Source organism: Aythya fuligula, chromosome 11 (assembly GCF_009819795.1).
Source record: "Aythya fuligula isolate bAytFul2 chromosome 11, bAytFul2.pri, whole genome shotgun sequence".
Classification (NCBI taxonomy): domain Eukaryota; kingdom Metazoa; phylum Chordata; class Aves; order Anseriformes; family Anatidae; genus Aythya; species Aythya fuligula.
Window position 1 is genome coordinate 5,831,556 of NC_045569.1, and position 20,510 is coordinate 5,852,065.

General features: G+C 42.2%; 1 protein-coding gene and 1 long non-coding RNA gene across 2 annotated transcripts in view; one reads left to right on the top strand and one right to left on the bottom strand.

The window, feature by feature from the left end:
- The window catches only part of KLF13 (Kruppel like factor 13), a 28,888-nt gene extending 25,882 nt beyond the window's left edge, over window positions 1–3,006 (top strand). Inside the window, exon 2 of the mRNA XM_032194658.1 lies at window positions 2,623–3,006. Within this exon, the coding sequence (XP_032050549.1) occupies window positions 2,623–2,915 (293 nt within the window). The 3' untranslated portion in view covers window positions 2,916–3,006. The remainder of the gene's footprint in view (window positions 1–2,622) is intronic.
- Window positions 1–20,266, bottom strand: part of LOC116493347 — a 29,490-nt gene extending 9,224 nt beyond the window's left edge. The window contains exons 1-3 of the long non-coding RNA XR_004253743.1: window positions 20,122–20,266; window positions 17,085–17,190; window positions 10,307–10,400 (exon numbers count right to left, since the gene is read on the bottom strand). This is a non-coding gene — a long non-coding RNA (uncharacterized LOC116493347). The remainder of the gene's footprint in view (window positions 1–10,306; window positions 10,401–17,084; window positions 17,191–20,121) is intronic.
- Between the last annotated feature and the right edge of the window lie 244 nt (window positions 20,267–20,510).

Sequence of the window (20,510 nt, forward strand, 5' to 3'; positions counted from 1 at the left end):
ATAACAGTTTTTCTTTTGAAGACTTGCCTCTTTGAGAACTGCTACTAATACTCAAAAAGCATACAAATATTCTGCGGCCAGGACATAGCATTAAGAATCTCAATATACACATTGGCACGCTTGACATGTTCACTGCAGTATTTAAGATTCATTTATTTATTTTAACATTTTGCCATTAATTTATAGGATCGAATTCTGTAGTCATTCTAGAATGACAAAGTTCTGAGTACAACATGTCCGTGAGTTAGTGCTTATGCAAGGAAGTTGTACTCTGACTGCGTGTTCCCTAATGAGATTAGGCAATCGATTCTTACAATCTCTCATTCTGTTGATTGCTTTACTGCCAGTAAAAGGACATTTATATAACTTAACCTGCACAGAAAACCACATCCCTTCTGGTAGAGAGAAGAGACTGATGACAGACTGATTTTGGAGCAGTAGCTAGGTCTTGTCTTAATTAATACCCCGCAGCAAGTTCGTTCCAGACCGTGTGCTCATTTTTTATGAACAATAATGACTTTCCCATCTTCACATGAGACATTCAGCATTTCCTGACAATACGGCTGTTCTTTGAGAAGCTGTTGCTAAACCTCACCAAAGGTGGGAAGCGCTCTAGAGAACTCACTGCCACCACTAGAGTGATGCCAGCTGTCAGACAGTGCAGTGAAGGGAAAGTTGCTTGGCCAAGAAATTTAAAGGCAACTCCAAGAAGATATAGACTAGAGAGGGCTGAGGGGGAAAAAATATCTCCTAGGAAGGAGGAGAACAGAAAAGAGTAGAAAACTAGTGTAAGAAAGGCACAGTGCTTCATTGTCTTTGGCTCGGAACCCAAATCATCACCACCACCATCACAAATATCAAATCAGACGGATGAGTATGAACATGAATGTTCCCAGCCAGATCTGATGAGCAGTGAGGAGAGGGGGAGACAGATTGTGCAATATCTTCATCAACTCCCTGGTAGTGCTGGATAACGCAGTTATTACATAATCCTGCTCCAGAACCTCTTCCCTCATTAGGAACTGAACTGCTAGGCCTATTTCTGGCTAACAAATGCTAGATGTTTTTAAGAACACTGATGCCATGCCAGCTGATCAGCAGAAAGGGACTTTTTCATGCTTCATGGTGTTGTGGACAGCAGAAGCAAAACATTGCATCTTAACCCTTGCCTTCCTTGTCTGAAAGCAGACATCGCACAGGGCAGTCCTTCTAGTGAAGAACATTTGCTGATTTCGTTTGCAATGAAAACACGGAGAAAATTAACTTAGGCAACAAAAACGTCCAAAGACCACTGCCTTACCAAAAAAGATGCCATTGCTCAGGGATGAGAAACTTCAAACCTGCAGGCCAGAGCCAGCAGTCAGACCATGTCTCATTGCCCTTCTTGCCAAGGATCCCAAAGTCCTCCCCCTGTCATAGAAGTGTGTCTGTTGTATGACCAAAACACGGGGAGAAGACTGATGTATCCGGTGGCGCAACAGACTAGCACATCCCACCATAGGCAGGAGCATATCCAGCAGATGACTAGATACATGACAAACAGCCAAATTATATTTGCTTCCCATGTTTCACATTTCCATCAGCAGAACAAGAGAGGAGTCCCTGACAGTTTGCAGGAGAAGGCTCAGGAGGACACCAAATGGATTTACATGTTTTTTTAAGCAACAAAACTATGTCCATTAAACCAGTTGGTGGAGTTTTTATTCTCCACAAAGTTTGTGGGGACCTAGGTTTTTAAACTTTAGTTCAAGGGAAGCAAACTGAAAGCAGTCCCGTTCATCTTAGCTGCTTTTTTCTCCTTCTCAGGCTGCACAGCTGCTACAGTGCCCAGCTGCAGACCTGCAGCACTGCTGTGCATGGGCACCCGGTCCCATGGGAGATGGTTCCAGTGCCTGAGGTCTGCTGAGAAGTGCATCAGGTCACCCGACTGATATTTATTTGAGCTCACTGGGTCACTGGTCCTACTCCAAGCATCACAGGTCATGTTTTTTAGGATAGCTATTGACAGCAGTTGGCTCCCTTCAAAGTGGCACATTTACCTAGTAGAGATAATGTGCTACCTGCCTCCCACCTAAATGAGACCTAAGGCAGTGAACAAGAAAAAATATTGTATCTTGCAGCAGATACAGAAAACACAAGAGGATACAAGGCGAGAGCCTCACATTCAGTGCCTCAGAATTGCTGTCCTGTATTTTCACTGTAATTGCTTTTAAGTAGCTGTAGAGAGAGGCTTTATCACACCTTCTGAATTTTTACAGCGAGTCAGACAGGCATAGGGACAGCTCGGAACCAAGTATCCTAGAGAGCTCAGTACAGATACAAAGTCCAGAAGTAAAATCCAGCAGCCTACCAGAGATACGGAATGTGACGTCCCTGAAAGCATCAGAATCCCTGAAGATCCAGTTATTAAACAAGGTATCAATCGTTTGTCTCCAGCACTTTTTAAAATGTTGGAACCCCACAGTGGCCTCCCTCTGCGGTGGAGAATGCCTCCACCTCCATCCATGTAGTGCTCAGTAGCATCTGCCTCACACCCAACCTTTCTGTTCTAACTTCTGCATGTGAAAACCATGGATAACACTGCTGTGTCTCTTCTAATTATGCCATGTTCAATCCCTGCAGGTGAGCGGCCTTTTGAATGCAGCTGGCAAGAATGCAACAAGAAGTTTGCTCGCTCTGACGAGCTGGCGCGCCATTACCGCACTCACACTGGAGAAAAGAAGTTTGGTTGCCCGCTCTGTGAGAAACGCTTCATGCGCAGTGACCATCTGACAAAGCATGCCCGTCGCCACGCCAATTTCCACCCAAGCATGCTCAAGAGGCGAAGTGGAAGCAATTCAAGAACAGGGTCTGTCAGTGACTACAGCCGCTCAGATGCCTCAAGTCCTACAATTAGCCCTGCCAGTTCCCCGTAGACCTACCTGCACTGGATGTCAGCACTTTGCCTCTAATACTTAATGTGGAGTTTTGTTTGTGTTGCACATGTTTTAAAAACTCTGTCACTTCCCCTCCTCAATTTGTCCCTGCCCCTCACCTCTTTTTTTTTTTTTTTTTTTTTTTAATCAGTAAATAGCTGCCTCCCACTGCAATTTTCAGTCAGATTTTCTTTACCCAACCACACGAGTGGCCATTCTAACCTCATGGACAGATGGATTTACATGTTCTACTTAGTGACTCCTGCTGTCTCAGTATCCCATACATTTTACAACCATAACATATCCTCATGATTATTCTTTATAAGAAAATGAGAAAATCTAAAAAAGAAAAAAAATATCACTTCAGGTGTCAAAGTAGTTTTGTAAGACCAGATTGCACAACATGAGCATACATACACTTAGAAATCAACTGTGTTGGATTGTGTCCCCCTTCTCCTTTCTCAGGGATGGATATTTATGTTACACAATAACTACAATGAAGACACACCCTAACCGCAGCCTTATTATGTAAATATATTTGCACTCAGAAGCTTTTTGTTGGGTTCTTTCACACACTGGGGAAAAAATAAAAAACAAACAATACAAAAACCAAACCAGTACTGGAATATAGTACCAGACTCTTCCATTGTTTGTTTTCCTGGTTATACATCTACATTTGGGAGCACCCAGAGAGGAGTTTCCTTTCTTCAAACTGCCCGCTGCTTTTGGTAGCAAGTCACCTTTTTGCTTCATGCTGAAGATGCTCCGAAACCAACTATTCCAAAAATCTTTGTGAAGTTGATAAACTACTACTTTTTGTTTTATACCAGATAAAATTCTGAGAAAAAAATCTAAATGTGATGCCTTAAGTAAATAACCTAAATCATGAGGAAACACATTTACACTGGGTAACACTGTATTGCAAGTGGCATGGAATCTCAGAGGCATTCTGTCTTCTCTCTCTCGCCAAGTCATTAAGCTATCTGCGCTGCCTGCTCAGTATGGGACCAACAGAATACTCAAACCAAACCACATTGACTTGAACAATTTTCTTTATCCTTTCCTTTTTTTTTTTTCTTTTTTTTTTTAATGAACTATGGAAATAGCATAACTGAACCAATGCCCATCAAAATTTTTATCGAGGTACTTACCTACTGTACAGCTGTATGTTAGCAAGACAAATTGCTTAAGACAGTCTTTGTATCCTGTTGCATCACAGACATGGTCTGATAAAAGGAAGCGAAAATCACAAGGTATCTTCTGACTAGAATAAATACGCATTTTTAAGTGTTACAAAAAAATGGCATTTTAGCTCAGCAGTCCTTCAAGTTTTGCAAAAAGACACATACCAGCATAAAGAAAGGATCTCCCATTTCTGAATAACTGCCTAAAAACAGAAAGGGAATCTTGGCTGTTTTTCAATAATTTTCAAATATTGGGCATAAGATAAAGCACTAGAAAGTAGATCTTTATGTTTTATATGGTAAAAAACAGCAAAAGACCAGAGCATTGTGATGTACTAGAGACTTCACTAGCAGCAAATATGCTTTCCTTGTTATGGCTGGCTCTGATGGTGCATGTTATAAATTCAGGTCCTTTCGATTCTGGAATTTGGGGGAGGGGGGTGTTCTTGTTTTTACTGTAAAGTCTAAATTCAGTTAAGTGTAGCATGGTGAAAGAAAACTCTATATGCCAAATGTGCCATTTGATATCAAATTAATGCATCCGCATTCCAAATGAACTTGTATCATAATTGCTGCTTTGCATTGATAACAATTTTGCAAGTTTTTTTTTTGTACTGTATATTAACTGTGAGAGGCTAATATAGAATCCTGAGTTGTTTCATGGGTACTTCCATAATATTTACTTTATTCCTAACTATATAGTTGTATGCATCAATACTTGCAGACAGTTAAAGTGCAGATATTTCAGTATTTTCTCATGTTCATTTACTTCAGATTCCACCTCTAGAAAACCACATTTTCTCCTTCTGAATTGGAAGTCATGCTAGGCACAATTCTACTGCCACATTTACAAAAAATGAAGTAATATTGCAGTTTTCTTTTTTGCTGCAAGAAGACAAGCATTGCTGAATTTGTGTGGCAAGTTGCCTAACCACTGCATAGTAGGGGAAAGCCAGATATGTTTACTTCCACAAGTTTATTTTCTTTTTTGAAATCTCATCTACTGAGATAAAAAATGGTGACAACTTTATGCTATTCAGGTAAGAGGAATTCACATTCCAATCATTTCTGTGACTGATCAAAGTGTTCTTGTGCTGTAGTTAGGAAAGAGGCAATTAAGATACCCAGCTAAAGGAATTTTACAGGTCAGCTGTGCCTTGTGCACATACTTCAAGTCATAAGCACATTTGTCATTATCATTACACCTTAATAGAGGGATAAGGGGGTGGAGGGGACACTAGTATCAGCAGCAATCATAGGTTTTGTGTTTTGTCCTCAGTTTGGTGTAAAATCACCTTCTCCAGCAAGACCATCATTTAATCTGTAGCAAGGGAAGAACCACTCCAGTCCATCCATTTAGAGCATAATATTCACCACGAATCAGTAGATACATTTTTTTTTTTAAAGCCTAGAGAAAGATATTCCCACCATGTTATATTAGTACTAGGATTATGGGGATGTAAAGGTTATGCAATAACCTATTCTGAGACAAGAACTAGTTAATCTTTAACTCAGGCAGTAAACTAAAGCATTTTATGCATTTTCCTCATAGAGATTACTAATGATTCTCCAAGGCTTTGTTGGGCCAAAACGACTGGGTCAAAGCTGAATTTCCAGTTCAGCCAATTCATCTAATAAGAAGGCTGGGAGACTATATATAAGCCAACATAGCTATGCTTTCAGGAAATTCTCTGAAATTTGCCTTTTTTTTTTTTTAAATTATTTTTTTTGACATCTCAGCTGTAGGCACCTCAGAGTCTGTTAGGCTGACAGTCAAATTACCAAGTTTTAAAATCCTAGCTAGAGCTTCAGATATCTCCATTAAACGTTAAATAAACGATAGCTCTATGATCCAAAGATGAAGTCCAAACCACTAGTAGTTTTCACAACTGAATGTGAAGAAAACTTCTCTCAGCATTCTGATATGGTAAACCAGCATTTGGGGGTTTCTAGCGTCTTCTGGGAAGCAGAAACAGCAGTTAGGTCATAAGACTATTCACATGATTGCTTCTCCTAAATTTTACAGATATGAGAAGTCTGAACAGCTCAGATTATATTTTGAAATCTGGTTACTTACCCAAACTAACATCAGATTTTTACCCTTTTGTTGTTTCGCCCAGCTGTGTGGCCTAATCCAATCTTCTGGTTTAGCAGCAGGCACGACACCTGCAGGAAATAATTGCTCTGGCAAGGTACAAATCTTTTCATAGGCCTCCCAATTTACCCATGTAATCCGTTGAGGTGGGTCCCCACAAACTACAAACTTGCTTTATTTTATTTTTCCTTTTGATTTCAGAGCACAGTAGCAGGTTTATTAATATTAAGAAAGTATGCTTTTTTCAAGCCATGATTCTAGCTTCCTCTCAGAGTTGAGCTGAATTACCTTGCTGTAGAAAAAGGGTGCAAATTAAAGTCATCACCTTGCTACTATCATTCAGTTGAAACTATAGATGCTCACAATCTCTCCAAACTGTCAACTCAGATATTTGCACTGGGTCAAGTTGTTAATTGTAGTACATGAACACAGGCAGAAATGAAAGGTATTAGTGTCCTCCAGAGTGCTAATCAATTTTTTACTGATACAAACTCATTCACCCCTTCCATTAACCTCATCCTAAACAAAGGCCTGAAGTGCATTAATGGCCACATGAATTCCTCCTTCTTAGAAAGCAGTCCTGAAATCTAGGCAGCTAGATTTTATTGTGAGAATTGTTTGTATCTGCAGATTACTTGTTCCTTGCTTTTGTAATATGTGCATGGTATTTGTTTACATTAAATTACATAACTGCAAAGGTATATATTTATAACAAATCATCAGAAGCCTGTTTGATGGTAACACCTAATTCCTGTGCGTATCCTCCCCTCTGTACTGCATTGATATTTGCAATAACTTTGAGCTCTGTGAGCCCTCTGTACATCTTTAAAACCTCATTACCTTCTGTCCAGAAGTTCAGTGCTTTTCTTGTTCCTTGCATCCAGACAGGAAAAGGCTGTCTGAGGAGCTTACATGTTTCTAGCTATTCACATTCAAACATCTGAATGTTATCTGCAGTTCTCTGCCGTGAGTTCTAGGAATTTTAGTGTGAAATGCATTGTTGTTTTGAGGAATATGATTTATGAGGAAAGATTAAGGAAAATGAACTCTACGTATTAAAGCTTGCCTATCCCTTGCCATTTGATATACTAATTTCACCAGGTGATGCCTACAAACTGACTTTCAGGTGCTCTTTTACTCCTTCACACCATCTTTTTGTCCATTGGGTGCTAACACATAGTCTATGTCAGTGAATGGTATGATGAACGTCTGTATATTTAACGTTTTGGGGGATAAAACTGTAGCCTTAGGCAGTAGAAAATAACTGTTATTCTTGTTTACCCCATAAACCAGAATACAGAATGCAAAAGCCCATCCACTGGCATAGGTTTTATACATATATGGATTTATATAAGCATATGCACATATATATATAAAATATGTGTATATTGTATACTATGTGTGTGTGTATACATAAATATACAGCAGTGTGCATATACTACACACAGAATAACAAAGGGATGTCTACAGTGCAAAACTAGGTGTCCGTTTCATTATGGCTAGAGATTGGTCTGAACCACAGTCCTGGATCCAAACACCATTGCCTTTAGAAAGTTTGCATCTGTTTTTTGAGATTTGTGGTTTAGTTTCATCTCTGGTTACAGCTGTAGTTACTTGTGTATATATGCATTCTGGGGGACGTGTGTGTGTGTGTGTGTGTGCGCACATGTGCTTATTCACATGTGTATGCCTCTGTGAGTGACAATATTTGTGCAAATGTGCACGTTTACGTACATACGTTCAGCCTTGGTAAACTGGTGTCATCTTCTCTTGGACAGTTTTATCAACAGCACACGGATGCTTCCATGGTCACTTTTCAACTCTATAAATCACTACATTGAAGTATTATAGTTGTACAGTTATATGCTCATCTATTCTTGCTCTGCTGTAACTTTTTATGTATTTTGTACCGCATAGATTATATATTGTGATAATGTCTATACAACAACAGTAAAAAGGAAAAAAAGGAAAAAGGAAGAAAATTAACAGCTGTAAAGCATCGTCTTAACGTGTATGCATGGTTAGTGACGTTTACATTTTCCAAAATAAAACTTATAATATGAAGTGTTGCCTTACCTATAATTTCATTTTCTGTATCAGTTAAAAAGCATCAACTAGGTAGTATTTCTGCTGTTAGTTTGAGGTTTGGTATGTTGTTTGATATCTTTGTTTAAATTTCAATCAGCGCTACTGTTTAAAACAGGATTTTTTTAAACCATTGAGAAAAAGTTTGTGTGATGTTTGTTTTGTATTCTTCTTCAATACATATTTTAGAGCTGCATAGTGAAATTCCTTTCTCAAGGCTGGCATATACTCCATTTTTCTTTACAAGATAGTTACGGGATTAATATACACAAATTGAAGCTCAGAGTCAACCATCCTTTCTTTCAAAGCATAGTTCCTTGCAAATTTCTGATACCTTCTCCACAAATGGCAATGTCCTATCAAAACAGTTATAATTTAATCTCATAGTGCCCTCAAATGTTTTCTTACCTCATTTTAGAGATGATGAAATTGAAGCATAAGTGAGTGACTTCCTCAAAGACGTGAGGCTATTGCAGATACATGTCTTTGTCCTCCTTTGGAATTAACACCACACCCACAGGAAAACAATTTTGTGTGCTACAGTGATTAACTGTCTATGGAACATTACATCTGATTGCAAAAATAATTTGAAAGAGTAGACTACTATTGAAAGATGAAAGCTAAAATATCCTCACCAAGCCAGGGACAACTGTGGAAATTACTTTAAAATCAATACGTTTTCTTGTGTGGGGGTGATGAAAACTGTTCAGAGCAAGTGACTTGGAGAGTCGTTATCTTTAACAGCAGCCTTCCCCATGTGTTTATGGTTGTGTTGAACTGTCACTGCTATTCATTATCTTGGACCACACGCCAGTTAGCTTGTACATCTCTATGTATCTACGAGCAACTGTTGTTCTATAATTTACACAAAGGAACTAGCTAAATCACATAAATGCTTAAATATGTTAATGCAGTATTTATGGGATCTTTATCTGGGAACACCATACTCTTTGGGCAGGCAGTGGATAGCTTTGACTCTATTAGCGAACCTCGCTGGAACAGAAGATAAAATGCCTGTGTCCAGCAGAAAACCACAGTCTTGTTTCATTCTTCTCGACAAACATTGGCATGATGTGGGTGCTGTCTGCTTATTCGCAGTGTCTTTGGTATAAATGGGAAATTACAGGTTATGAGAGTCCTTAGGCAAAAATTCTGGTAAACTAATACCAAAGCGTGCGTACTTCATTGTCCATCAGTCTGACTGTTGAACTTCTTCAGTTTCAGATTAACTGAAGTAATTAACCCCACCCTGCTCCTGGCAGTCCTTCCCTTGAGTTTGCATCCTCGGCTGTCCTTTCACGGCATTCACATTTCTTAGTTCCATTTTTACCCCTTAGCAGGCAGGCTGCGCAGCTGCTTTAGAAGACTAATTGCTTTCTGCTACTTGGTTCCTATGGATAAGGACATTTCTGACTACTACCCCTGCGCAGTTTTTGGCCACTTGCTCCATCTGAATTCACTGTTTGCACTAGATGGAAAGGTGGTGAGGTGCATTTTTTCACCGCTGCTGGAAAAAGTTGATAATAGTCTCTTGCTCCTCTTCTCTATTAAAGAATAGGTCTGAACATTTTTGAAAATACAGGTTAAACAGTGCCTTTAAAGAGTTGTGTACTCGTGAAAATAGATTCTGAAAAATAGCACTTCCGAAGCCTTCCTACATGAAGGCTCCACCTCATGTTTGATAACAGAGGAGCAGAAAAAGACCATTTTCTGAACTTTCTGGAAGGAGGAAAGTAGAAACAAATCCTTCTGAAAGGATATGCCTTCTCAGTCTGAGCATGGAGCTGTTGCCTTGGTTCCATAATGTTAACGTGCATCCCCACGCAGACACCCACACTGAAACATGTAACACATTCTCATCCACAAAAGAAACTGCTCCTCTTGGTTGCTAAATATATGGGTTTCTGTCTTGCCTATGACTCAGCGCTCATCATCAGATGTTCATAGGCTTGGCAGCAGTCCATCAGTTCAGAAGAAAAGAGAAAATGCTATTAGAAGTAGGATGGGATTTTTATATTCACGTTTACCTGTGTATGATTGCCGTCTCCAAAGCAGTTCACCTCAAGGTTCTTTGCACCAGCGCCTCAAGGAAACACAGCCATGATGTGCCTTGCTATTTGACTGCAAGAGATTAAAGCGACAGAAATATAAATATACCATCAACAGAAAGATAGAGAAGAAAGGGAAGACAGGTTGAAATTAAAAAAAAAAAAAAAAAAAAAAAAAGATGAGGGAAATGAGACAAGCCAAGAGTTCCTAGCTGCTGACCAGAAGGGCTCCCATGGCACCAGAATACATGTGGGGCTTCCTAAAGAACTCCAGGGTGACCAGGCTGGGCAGCACCTCCAAATACTGAGGACCACAGCACCTTTTCTGTGAGCAGTAGAAAAGGGTCCTACATCAAAGAGTAATTCAAGTGGGCAATCACACATCTAGCTAGCTACAGCGCATTGCTGGCATGGCTAAGAGTTTAACAAGAGACTTTTTAATAGTCTTCTCAATCCATACACAAGCCCAGGATGGGGAGTCTGGATGCCCAGCCATCTGGGCAGCAAGAGGGGGAAAGGGAGGCGTGAATGAACACTGGCTGTGGCAGTCAGCTTTGTGCTCTGGGCAGCGCAGAGAGCAAGAGCACATTAAACAAATGTGGAGAAAAAAAGAGTGAGGAAGAGGGATCTGAGAAAACCTGAGTGAGGTTTTAGGCAGGAACAGGCCTCAAAGGTCTATGAGCACTGCAAACAAAACCTAAACGCTTACATCTTAGTAATAACTCTGCCTCACCGAGAGCAAGCAGCTCTACAGTGTAATTGGTGCCTCATCATAATTGTAAATAAAGGACCAACCCGCCCAACCCGACTGGCACCGGCAGGAGTTAGTTACAATCTCTGGCTCCCGCTGGCAGGAACGAATGTTCAACAGGCAGAGAGGGGTTGGCATCAGGGGCTGGGCTCCGAGAGGCTCTGAGGCGCTGCTGCTGGCAGGCCTGTGCTGAGCTGCTGCTTGCTCTCTGCGTCAGGGCCTAACCGCAGCGCGCCTGGGCCTGCCGAGCCGCTGCCGGGAGGAGCCTCCGGAGGCTGGCGCAAACACAGCCACGCTCGCAGCACATCCTCTGCCTCAGACCACACTTCTTGCTACTGCTTCCCTCGCAGGGGCTAAATCCGGGCACCACCCTTTCTGTCGTGCTGTCTGTAGGCATGACATTCGGGTCATGCTGTCCCCAAGCCCACACGTCACACCTTTACCACCCTGTCACCCCCAGCACAAGTACCGTAGCAAGCCAGTAGTAGTGGGCACAGAAATACTAACATCAGAAGGCCAATATTGTACTTCCAATGAGAACTAAAGGCTTGGAGCCTGCCCTCCTGACTCACCTGTGTTTGCAAGAAGTCAGCTGGAAGGGACAACTGAACCGGACCCCTATTTTCCATGTTCCTCAGACTGCAGGAGAAAAAGACCACTGAAGAGTTACACAGGTATCCTGAAGTGCTGCCATTCTAGGATTTGTCTCTTAAAGCTTGCCATCACCAACTTAAGCAGTGCTTTGCAAATAGAGATAAGATTTATGTTCCCTGCCTGTTGTGAGCTGAGTTAGATTCAGGCTGTGTCTAACAAGTCGAGATGTCCAAGCTAACTCCGGAGGTGATTCAGCGATACTAACGTGACACTGCTTGGACTGACAAACAGCCCTCGGCTCACTGGGCAGAGCATCATCTCAATGCAGTTGTGGTTACACCGCCCAAGCCGGCTGGTTCTGAGCTAACCCAGGGATCCTTCCCAAGGCCTACCCTGTACAACCTGGACATGGCCAAGGAGAAGGTGCAGGATGCCCAGAGGGTGGACAAGAGGACACCAATGAGAAAGAAAGGCCAGCTGAAGGCCAAGAGAGAGGTGTGCTGGCCAGGCAGAGAGCTCCAGTATAACAGGAGGAATGAGACAAAAAAATGTGGGAAGCAGATCAATAGTGCAATAAATGGGGAATGTGAGATTAAGAGAAGGAAGACTGGTGTAGAAAAAGGAGAAAGGATAGGTTAGGGCAATTCTGTATCCTTTTACATAGAGAAAAAGAAAGGGATAAGGTGCAAGATTCAAAAGGAGGTCTGGGGGAAGGAGCACGATAGCTCCTGCGGTGACATTCCCAACAGGCCGGACGCGGAGCTGTGCCAGCACATAACAAATAGCACGATGCATCTTTAAGAGCCCGATGTTTGTATTTTCCCATGCTCTCCTATTGCTGAGATAACTTACTGAGTCATTGCTCTGATCCTGGAGACAAACGGAACAGGCACAAAACATAACAAAACAATAGCAACGGGAAGAGAGAAAGCCCTCCCTCCCTCCCCGTTCACCACACGCATTTCACGTCAGCCATCCCTCAAAGCCTCCCAGCGGCAGAGAAGCACGGGGCAGGCTGATGGCGCTGCATGGCGCACATGTTTCGAATCAAGGTCACCTTCTCCACCACTGCACGAACAGCTAAAAACATGAAAGCTGCAATTGCAAGCCTCCAGTCTGGTCTTGTAAATATTGTATCCAGTCTCCTCAGTTAAATGGCTTTTCCACAGAGAGTGAGCTGCATCAGGAATTCGCTAGCTTTTTAACTTCAAAGCGCTTTACTTCAAAGACCCCTCACTTCTTCTCTTAAGCTTCGTGCCCCACCCTCTGCAAAAACGATGGCAGTTTGGGACTCTCAAAATGCCACGTTGGGAAGCTCATAGACTGCAGCCTAACTTTCCTACTACGCTTCTAAAAGTCAGCATCACAACCGTGATCTCCCCAGAGAGGAGTAAGGAAATGGGCACCCCCTCAAGCTGCCTGCCCCCAGCCCAGGTTGCGCCATGGCTTCATATACCAAAAGGCAGAATCACCACTGATCGAGTGAAGGGCATTTTCTCTGTCTCTAACCTGTGCTGAGAACTATCTTATGCCCTGTGGTATTACAAGACAATAAGGCATCACAGAGTCACAGAGGTTTGGTTTAAAACATGGCCTTTGGGTTGACTCTGGGATTAGTCAAAAACAACTCCAAGCTTTCCCACTACAGGGCTGCCATTCAAACTGCAGTTTTCAGCCCCCTAGATGGTTTGTCAAGAAGGTGACAGAAGAAAATTTAGTTTGGGATTGGCACTCCCTCCTCGCCACCTCTGCAGTGAGCCCAGCGCTGGGCACCCCATGAGGGCCGGCTGCGGGGACAGGCAGACCCCTGTGGGACAGCCACCCTCGGACAGAGGGCTCCGAGCAGCCGCAGCATGGCCGGGCTTCTGCACAGCAAGAAGTCTGAAGACCGGGTAAGGGATGGATGGTTCCCCTTTAATGCGCCCTCGCATGCAGCTGGACTGAATCACCCGGCTGAGGAAACAGAGGCGAGCCCAGGGAACCCTGCGAGGGTGGGACCGCCCAAACAGCAGGATTGGGTGAAGAAATCGGGGCTGGCTGCTGGCTTCCCTGCAAGGAACCTTCCATTAAGGCTCCGCTGGATATTTTTGGACTCCAGCTCTCTATTTTTAGGAGGGACAATTAATGCAGAAGGAAATAAGGAAGGAAAATATCAAGCTTCGAGTCCAAGAATGGAAAAATTTGTATTCTCCACAAAGTTGTCCACTGTGATTAAGGAGGAGTAAAAAGGAAAGGAAGGGTTATATTTCATGAGTAAAAATATGCTACAAATCACTGTAAAAATTGTATGTTACATGGTGTTTGCTAAGAGACAGGAAGCATTTCTGGAAGGCAGCATTTCACCACTTAACTGGTATTAAAGAGGAGTGAGTGCCCAGCTTTACAACACAGCTGTGCCCTGGCCGTGTTTTTGTAGAGCTGTCAGCTGTGCAGAGGCTGCTGGCATCTCAGCATGTTGTGATCCCGCCTGGGGAGGGGCTGGCTGCGACCTTGAGAACAACTGGCACGGGCTGTGCCCAGCTCTCTGCATGAAGTCAGTAAGAGAAAAATCACAGTCAAGTTGCTTAATGCCCTCGCCGTCTGCTAGAAAACCCCGTGAGCCACATGCAACACCCATCCCAGCGTGGCTGTATTATTCTACAAAACATGGAAATATTTTCTGACATTAAAAAGCAGGTCCTTAAAATAACCTGCCTGAAACATGATGGAACAACACGTGCAATACTTTTAAAATTCAGCTATTATTTTACTGATAATAGTGATTTAGATTCACGTCCCTCAGCCTTACAACACAGACTTGAACTGGTATTAATAGGTATCTCAAGGGAGGCTGTAGCGAGGTGGGGGTTGGTCTGTTCTCCCACGTGCCTGGTGACAGGACGAGGGGGAATGGGCTTAAGTTGCGCCAGGGGAGTTTTAGGTTAGATGTTAGGAAGAACTTCTTCACTGAAAGGGTTGTGAGGCATTGGAACAGGCTGCCTAGGGAAGTGGTGGAGTCACCATCCCTGGAAGTCTTTAAAAGACGTTTAGATGTAGAGCTTAGGGATATAGTTTAGTGGGGACTGTTAGCGTTAGGTCAGAGGTTGGACTCGATGATCTTGAGGTCTCTTCCAACCTAGAAATTCTGTAATTCTGTGATTCTGTAATGTCACCACTGCCTGCAGAAGAAAAAAATCTGAGTTTTCCCTCACTCTTCTTTATCTCCATCTTCAATTCTCATCTCTTTCCAAACAGGACCTGCTTCAGAGCAGGGCCTCCTTGCCTGCCTGCTCAGCATCTGCAAGGCACCTTGCAGTCACTACAGACCTGAGTGGCATCATCACTCTCCTCCAAGGAGAAACACTGGCTCCTTACCACCCAACCACAACCCACACTCACCGTTAGACACACTTTTTTTCTACTGTAGGGGTCACCTTATTTTAGACCGAGCCCAGCTTGTAAATTCCTGACACCACAGGGAACATTTGTGTGAAATACCTAACAGCAGCAGAACATGGCAGGGGGCAGCAGTCAAACAATACCTAAAACTGTACCTCCCTCTTAGGTGCCTCTAAAAAGAGTTGGCTCTTCACTTCGGGAAGCATCACACAAAAATTTCTCTTTTCAACTTGGAACTGCCATTTCCTCTAAGCATGACTGAGGGCTGGGAAGGGTTGGAGCTAGGAAAAATCCCTGGGAATTAATATTATTTCCTAATCATACCTGTCCTGCCTGATAAACACTTGCCCCATGCCCCTAATTAGACAGAACCTCTTTGCAAACCCACTGGCTGAGGAGCTGTTTATTTCTAAGCCAGGGAGATGGAGGTCAGCTCTGAGGAGTTACAAACCAATTGGGAGAATAATGATGTACTACAGAGTGTCTTTTGTAATGAATACTCTTTCTAATTTCAAAGGGGTTTGCAGACGTGAATGAGACTGTGATGAGTGTTTGAACTACTCACTGCTAGCCACGTTTAAATTATATGAAGCACTATACAGTAAAAGTTAAGCTGAAGCATTTATATTTCGTATGTGTCCAATTACTTTTGATAATGAAGTGTTAGAGCAGTATTGTCTAGAAATCTCAGAAGCCCAGATTCATAAGATATTTATGATAGAGCTAATGAGCTTCTGGCTTCTCTGATAATTTCCTCAAAAAAGCAGGTCACTGTATGAACAGCAGCAGCTAAAAGCAAAGCAGACTGGCTGTGGTACAGGTTTAATCAGCAGTAAGATACACAGTCACCGCCCAGCTGTCCAAATCTAAGCCCCACACACAGCAAATACCAGCAAGGCAATCCAAGAGCAGTAGCTGTCATTGCCACACAGGAAATAAGCGCACGGAGCTCACCCAGCGCTCAGGTGGTTACTCAGTGAGTCACTGCCACCGACACCCATGGCTACCCCACAGACACACACACGGAGCGCTGTCTGGAAACAGCTTTCCTTTTCTTCATAATTTCCAAAGTTAAAAGCTTTCTTTAAAGAAGGAAAGCATTATTTTTTAAACAAACCTCCTGCCAGCTTTCTGTTTTCCCGGAATATTGTGCAGAAGCCATGAAGCCAATAATAGGTTTTGCAGCCAACTGATACCACACTAAATTCATGATTCTCCTTCTGTTCACATAACTGATGTTAACTGGAGAACGTTACCTATCAGCACTGTGGAGAGAGACACAGGAGTTTTCCCCTGCAGTTATATCCCTGTCATTTCTGAACCCCAGTGCTGTGTGCTTGCCTTCAGGTTCCTTCCTAGAGCAGACACAACGTGTCCTGATGGCCTGGATGAGAAGCTGGACTTCAAATCTAACTGAACTCTTCTGTATTATGTTTATCCACGTGCCAAAACTAGCGTGCTGGTGGTACGTACAAGCACCAGAAAGTGCATATAAGTTGCAGTCATGAAGCTCTACTCATCAGCATTCAACCTGGGGCTGGAGCGCCTGGTGGCATCAGGGCAACTCCCAGCCAAACAGCCAGCAGGGGCAGAGCAGGTGGCAGGCACGGAGCTGACGGCAGCATCTGCCTCAGGAGGAGTGCGGTTCAAGGCAATGTAATTTCAAACAGCATGGACACTGACTTGTGGAAGTCAGGAAAGGGACAGCATCACCCGTGAGGGTTAGCAGAAGGTTTTGTGGGGCCAGGCTGGGTGCTTGTTCTCTCCTTAACCATACCAAAGAGCTTACTTGCTGTTCCTACACATCCTGCATTGGCAGGGCCTTATGCAGGCAGGTCTACCTGCAGTAAATCTATTCACTTACTAATTTACACCTATTAGTAACTGGGTCCTACACTAGCCACTGCCATTTGGCCCATCTCCTTCCTACTACTTATTTCAATTAATTGATCAGGGTTTTTATTATAATTGGCAGGTGAAGTCTAACGTGTGAGATTCTGAATTTCAAAAGAACTTGGACATGCCATAACTTACATGCTGTTGAACCTTGCATAAGAGGTACAGTTTGCTAGGTCTCCTTTGCTTTCATTCCAGTCACTCCAACAGTTTCCAACCTTTGCATAATTCCGAGGATGATTTGCTGTAGAACGAAGAAATTGAGTTCACTATTACTCTGCACAGCACTGAGACATGTTTTTTCTATTAGTGTGGTTCTGTGATCTCCCTGAATGAACAGAGTGACTTAACATTTTCCCACACAGACAGGCAGTGTAAATTGCAAGTGTAAAATGGGGCAGGGAGAGGGAGGCCAGGGATCATGTAGGGATATCTCCAAGCCCAGGAGCTCAGATAGCCACCACGGCCTTTGCTTCACCAGTCCGGTTTCTCTTAGGTCTTACATTGCATATAGATAGACATTTGTAATAACTGATTTTTGTCCTTTTCTAGTCTTAGATTCACAGCACCTTCTGAGCTCAGATCAGCCCTTTGGCAAGTCTTGTTAAACATTACTGTTAGTTCCAGGCATAGCCCTGTAAGGTCTGTCAATTCTCCCCAAAGCCTTCATTGTCCCTCCTGGAGATACACACCTGGCACAAACAGCCACAGTTTCTGCTTTTGTTTTGGGATCCTTCTGTCCCTCTGACTTCTCCATCTCTGGCTTTTATCTTGTTTTTAGATTATTGACCTCGAAGGGCAAACTGCAACGTACTCCCCATTTATGCTACGTAGGCCCCTGAGCTGTGGCTCATACTTCCCACCTGGCAGTTGTGGTGCAGGTACTTTCAGTGGTGCAGTTCCATTGTCACCAATCGTCTTTACACCAAAATAGGACAAGGGAGACTCAACCCCTACAACAGGGAGGAAAAAACACATTTTCCCCACATGACTGGTACTTACTCTAGACCTGTGTTAGCTATGCACTACTTCCATTTTGCTTCCTTTAGCACTATTACCAGCTTTATCTGTGCCTAGCATCTAAGTAAGGTGGAGACTAGAGAAAAGGTTCCCAAATTATTCCTTTAAAAAGCATCCTGAATCACTTCCTTTTTTTTTTTTTTTTTTTTTTTTTTATAAATTTTTCAATGAATAAAAATGTTGCAGCACTAAAAGTAGAGGGAGTCTTTCAAATGTGGTAACAACTCAGTGATATACAGATTTGATCAAAGAGACCATGGGAAGTAGAACATGAAGAAAAGCCCATGGAAGTACAGGCCAGATGTAAAAACTGAAGACCAGAACTATTTGCAATGAAGAACAACTCAGAAATGATTAGTAAAGAATTAAGATCGAATAATAAAGGGTAAGAACAGTGAGAGATGAGAACACCTCCAGTGAGGTTGAGCAATCAGTAACTGCTTCACTAGAGAAGGGTTCAGCTGCAAAGTATAGCAACATGTTATGAAGAAAGCTGTGCTTTTTTTAACGTAAGTATAAAGTAAAATCAAGTTTGCACTTACATTTAATGTTGTAAAAATCCTTTTTAGTTGTTGTTGTTTTCAGGCTAGTTATTTACTGAAACATTTGCAGTATTATATTTGAGTCAGATAAGCAGTATATTATATCCTATTTAACTGTTCTGGCTACAGAGCTGCCCTCCAGTGCTAGGGGCAAAGCTTACCTGATGAGTAATCTTTCCTGCAATTTATCAATCTCAAATCTCAAGGTTTAGACTTTTTGACTCATGGGAACTCAAAAAAAAAAAGCTCCTTTTTAGAAATGTTTTCCACTTACTCATGCAGTTTGACTGAGCCATCTGTATAAAATGCAAATGAATGAAAAATAAAAGAGAAGTAAAAAAGCTTTCCTGTAGCAAAGATACTACTTCTACATTTAAACAACATTGCTAGTAAATTAATGTACTTTTTTTTTTTTTTTTTTTTTTTATAGGATCTAAAGTTACCCAAAAAAAAAAAAAAAAACCACAACACTATAAATGCTAGTTAGTCTGTGAGGAAAACAATACCACAGAAGAAAAATGGAATCACTTGCACCAATGCCAACAGGCTGAGGAGAATTCCTTTTTATCAGCACTCTGCAGATGTGGGCTAGTTCCTCTTCTTTCATTAACAAATCAGACTTTCACTCTATGCCATTAGAATGAGCATCCATCACCAGTTTTCTGTGCAGCCAGTGGTACGTAATACCAGCAGTGCTTCCTGCATCCCCACAGCAGGAGACCAACGGATGGTAACTGGTAACAGTTGTCTGGGAGGACTCTGTGGTTATGCAGCAAGCAAACCACCCATGAAGGAGGCTCACCCAAAGCCCAGCCATTTTACAGTACGGCCCCAAAGAAGCTATTATTTACTAGCACCATTTTTCCTGTTCAAATCTTCTTACAGAAGAGATTAGAGACAAGCAGCATAAATTACAATGCTATTTTCAAAACTTCTGTATTGACTGAGTATTCCTCCGGAGTATTTCTGAGTAAAAAGGAAACATATAGCTAGCACAGGCTGAGGGAATCCGAGTGTTTGGATTTTGGTTAGGATGCTAATCAGGAAAGACAACCAATGCTAGATTTCAACACATGCTGCCTTACTTTGCTTTACTGTCCTTTCCCCATGGAAGTCCTGAAGTGTTTCTTGAGTGTAAATTCCAGTTCTGCAAACTAATCTGCCTTGTTTTTTCCTGCAACACTGTTGGAGTTGATATAGCTCTAGAAGGATGCAGAAATCTGATTATACTGAACATATTCCATGACTGTAGCCTCTAAATCGATACAAAAAGAGGACAGATGAATTATTTTGTGTACCACTGCAATAAAGGTAACACAATGCCAGCATCAATCAGCCAGGCAGAGAAGTTTAATATTACAATGTCCTTATATATAAAGACCCATATTCCTTAAAACTAGCATTTAAAGCTATGTCCACAAATAGCTCTACTAAATAGTCCAAGGATTTGTATTTCAAAATATTTTTGGTTCAAATGGCAATCTATTTTGCTTAAGAAACAGATTTATACAGTGCTTTAGACATACCACATGCAGACCAAGATTTTTAGTTGCTACTGTTGAAGGGCTTAATTTTGCATTTCATTTTATTTTTAAGCAAGTTTAGGTACTTACTTTCAGCTTGTGCTTGGGTTAGCAGATAGAAGGATAATTTTCTACCCTTGCACCCTTCCTTCTCTGGCTATTACTCCATCTTCTCTCCCATCAGAAGGATATGTTTTATAACGTGCCTGGACCGTATGATCCTGTGGCTTGCTGACATGGGAGGCGGTCCTGCAACTCTCCTCCCCTTCTTCTGAACTCCAAATGCTTCCTTTGTGCCAGTGCTGGTATTCACATTACCCCACAATGAGCTGGTTTAAGAAGTCAAGTCAATAGAAAACTATCACAAGAAATACTGTTTTGTAGGCACTACACTGTCTGACATAGAGGAAGCTCTCTTACATGGGGAAGCTCTCTCAGTTTGCAGTTCTTCAAGTTGCACACTGATTTCTTTTCTTGTG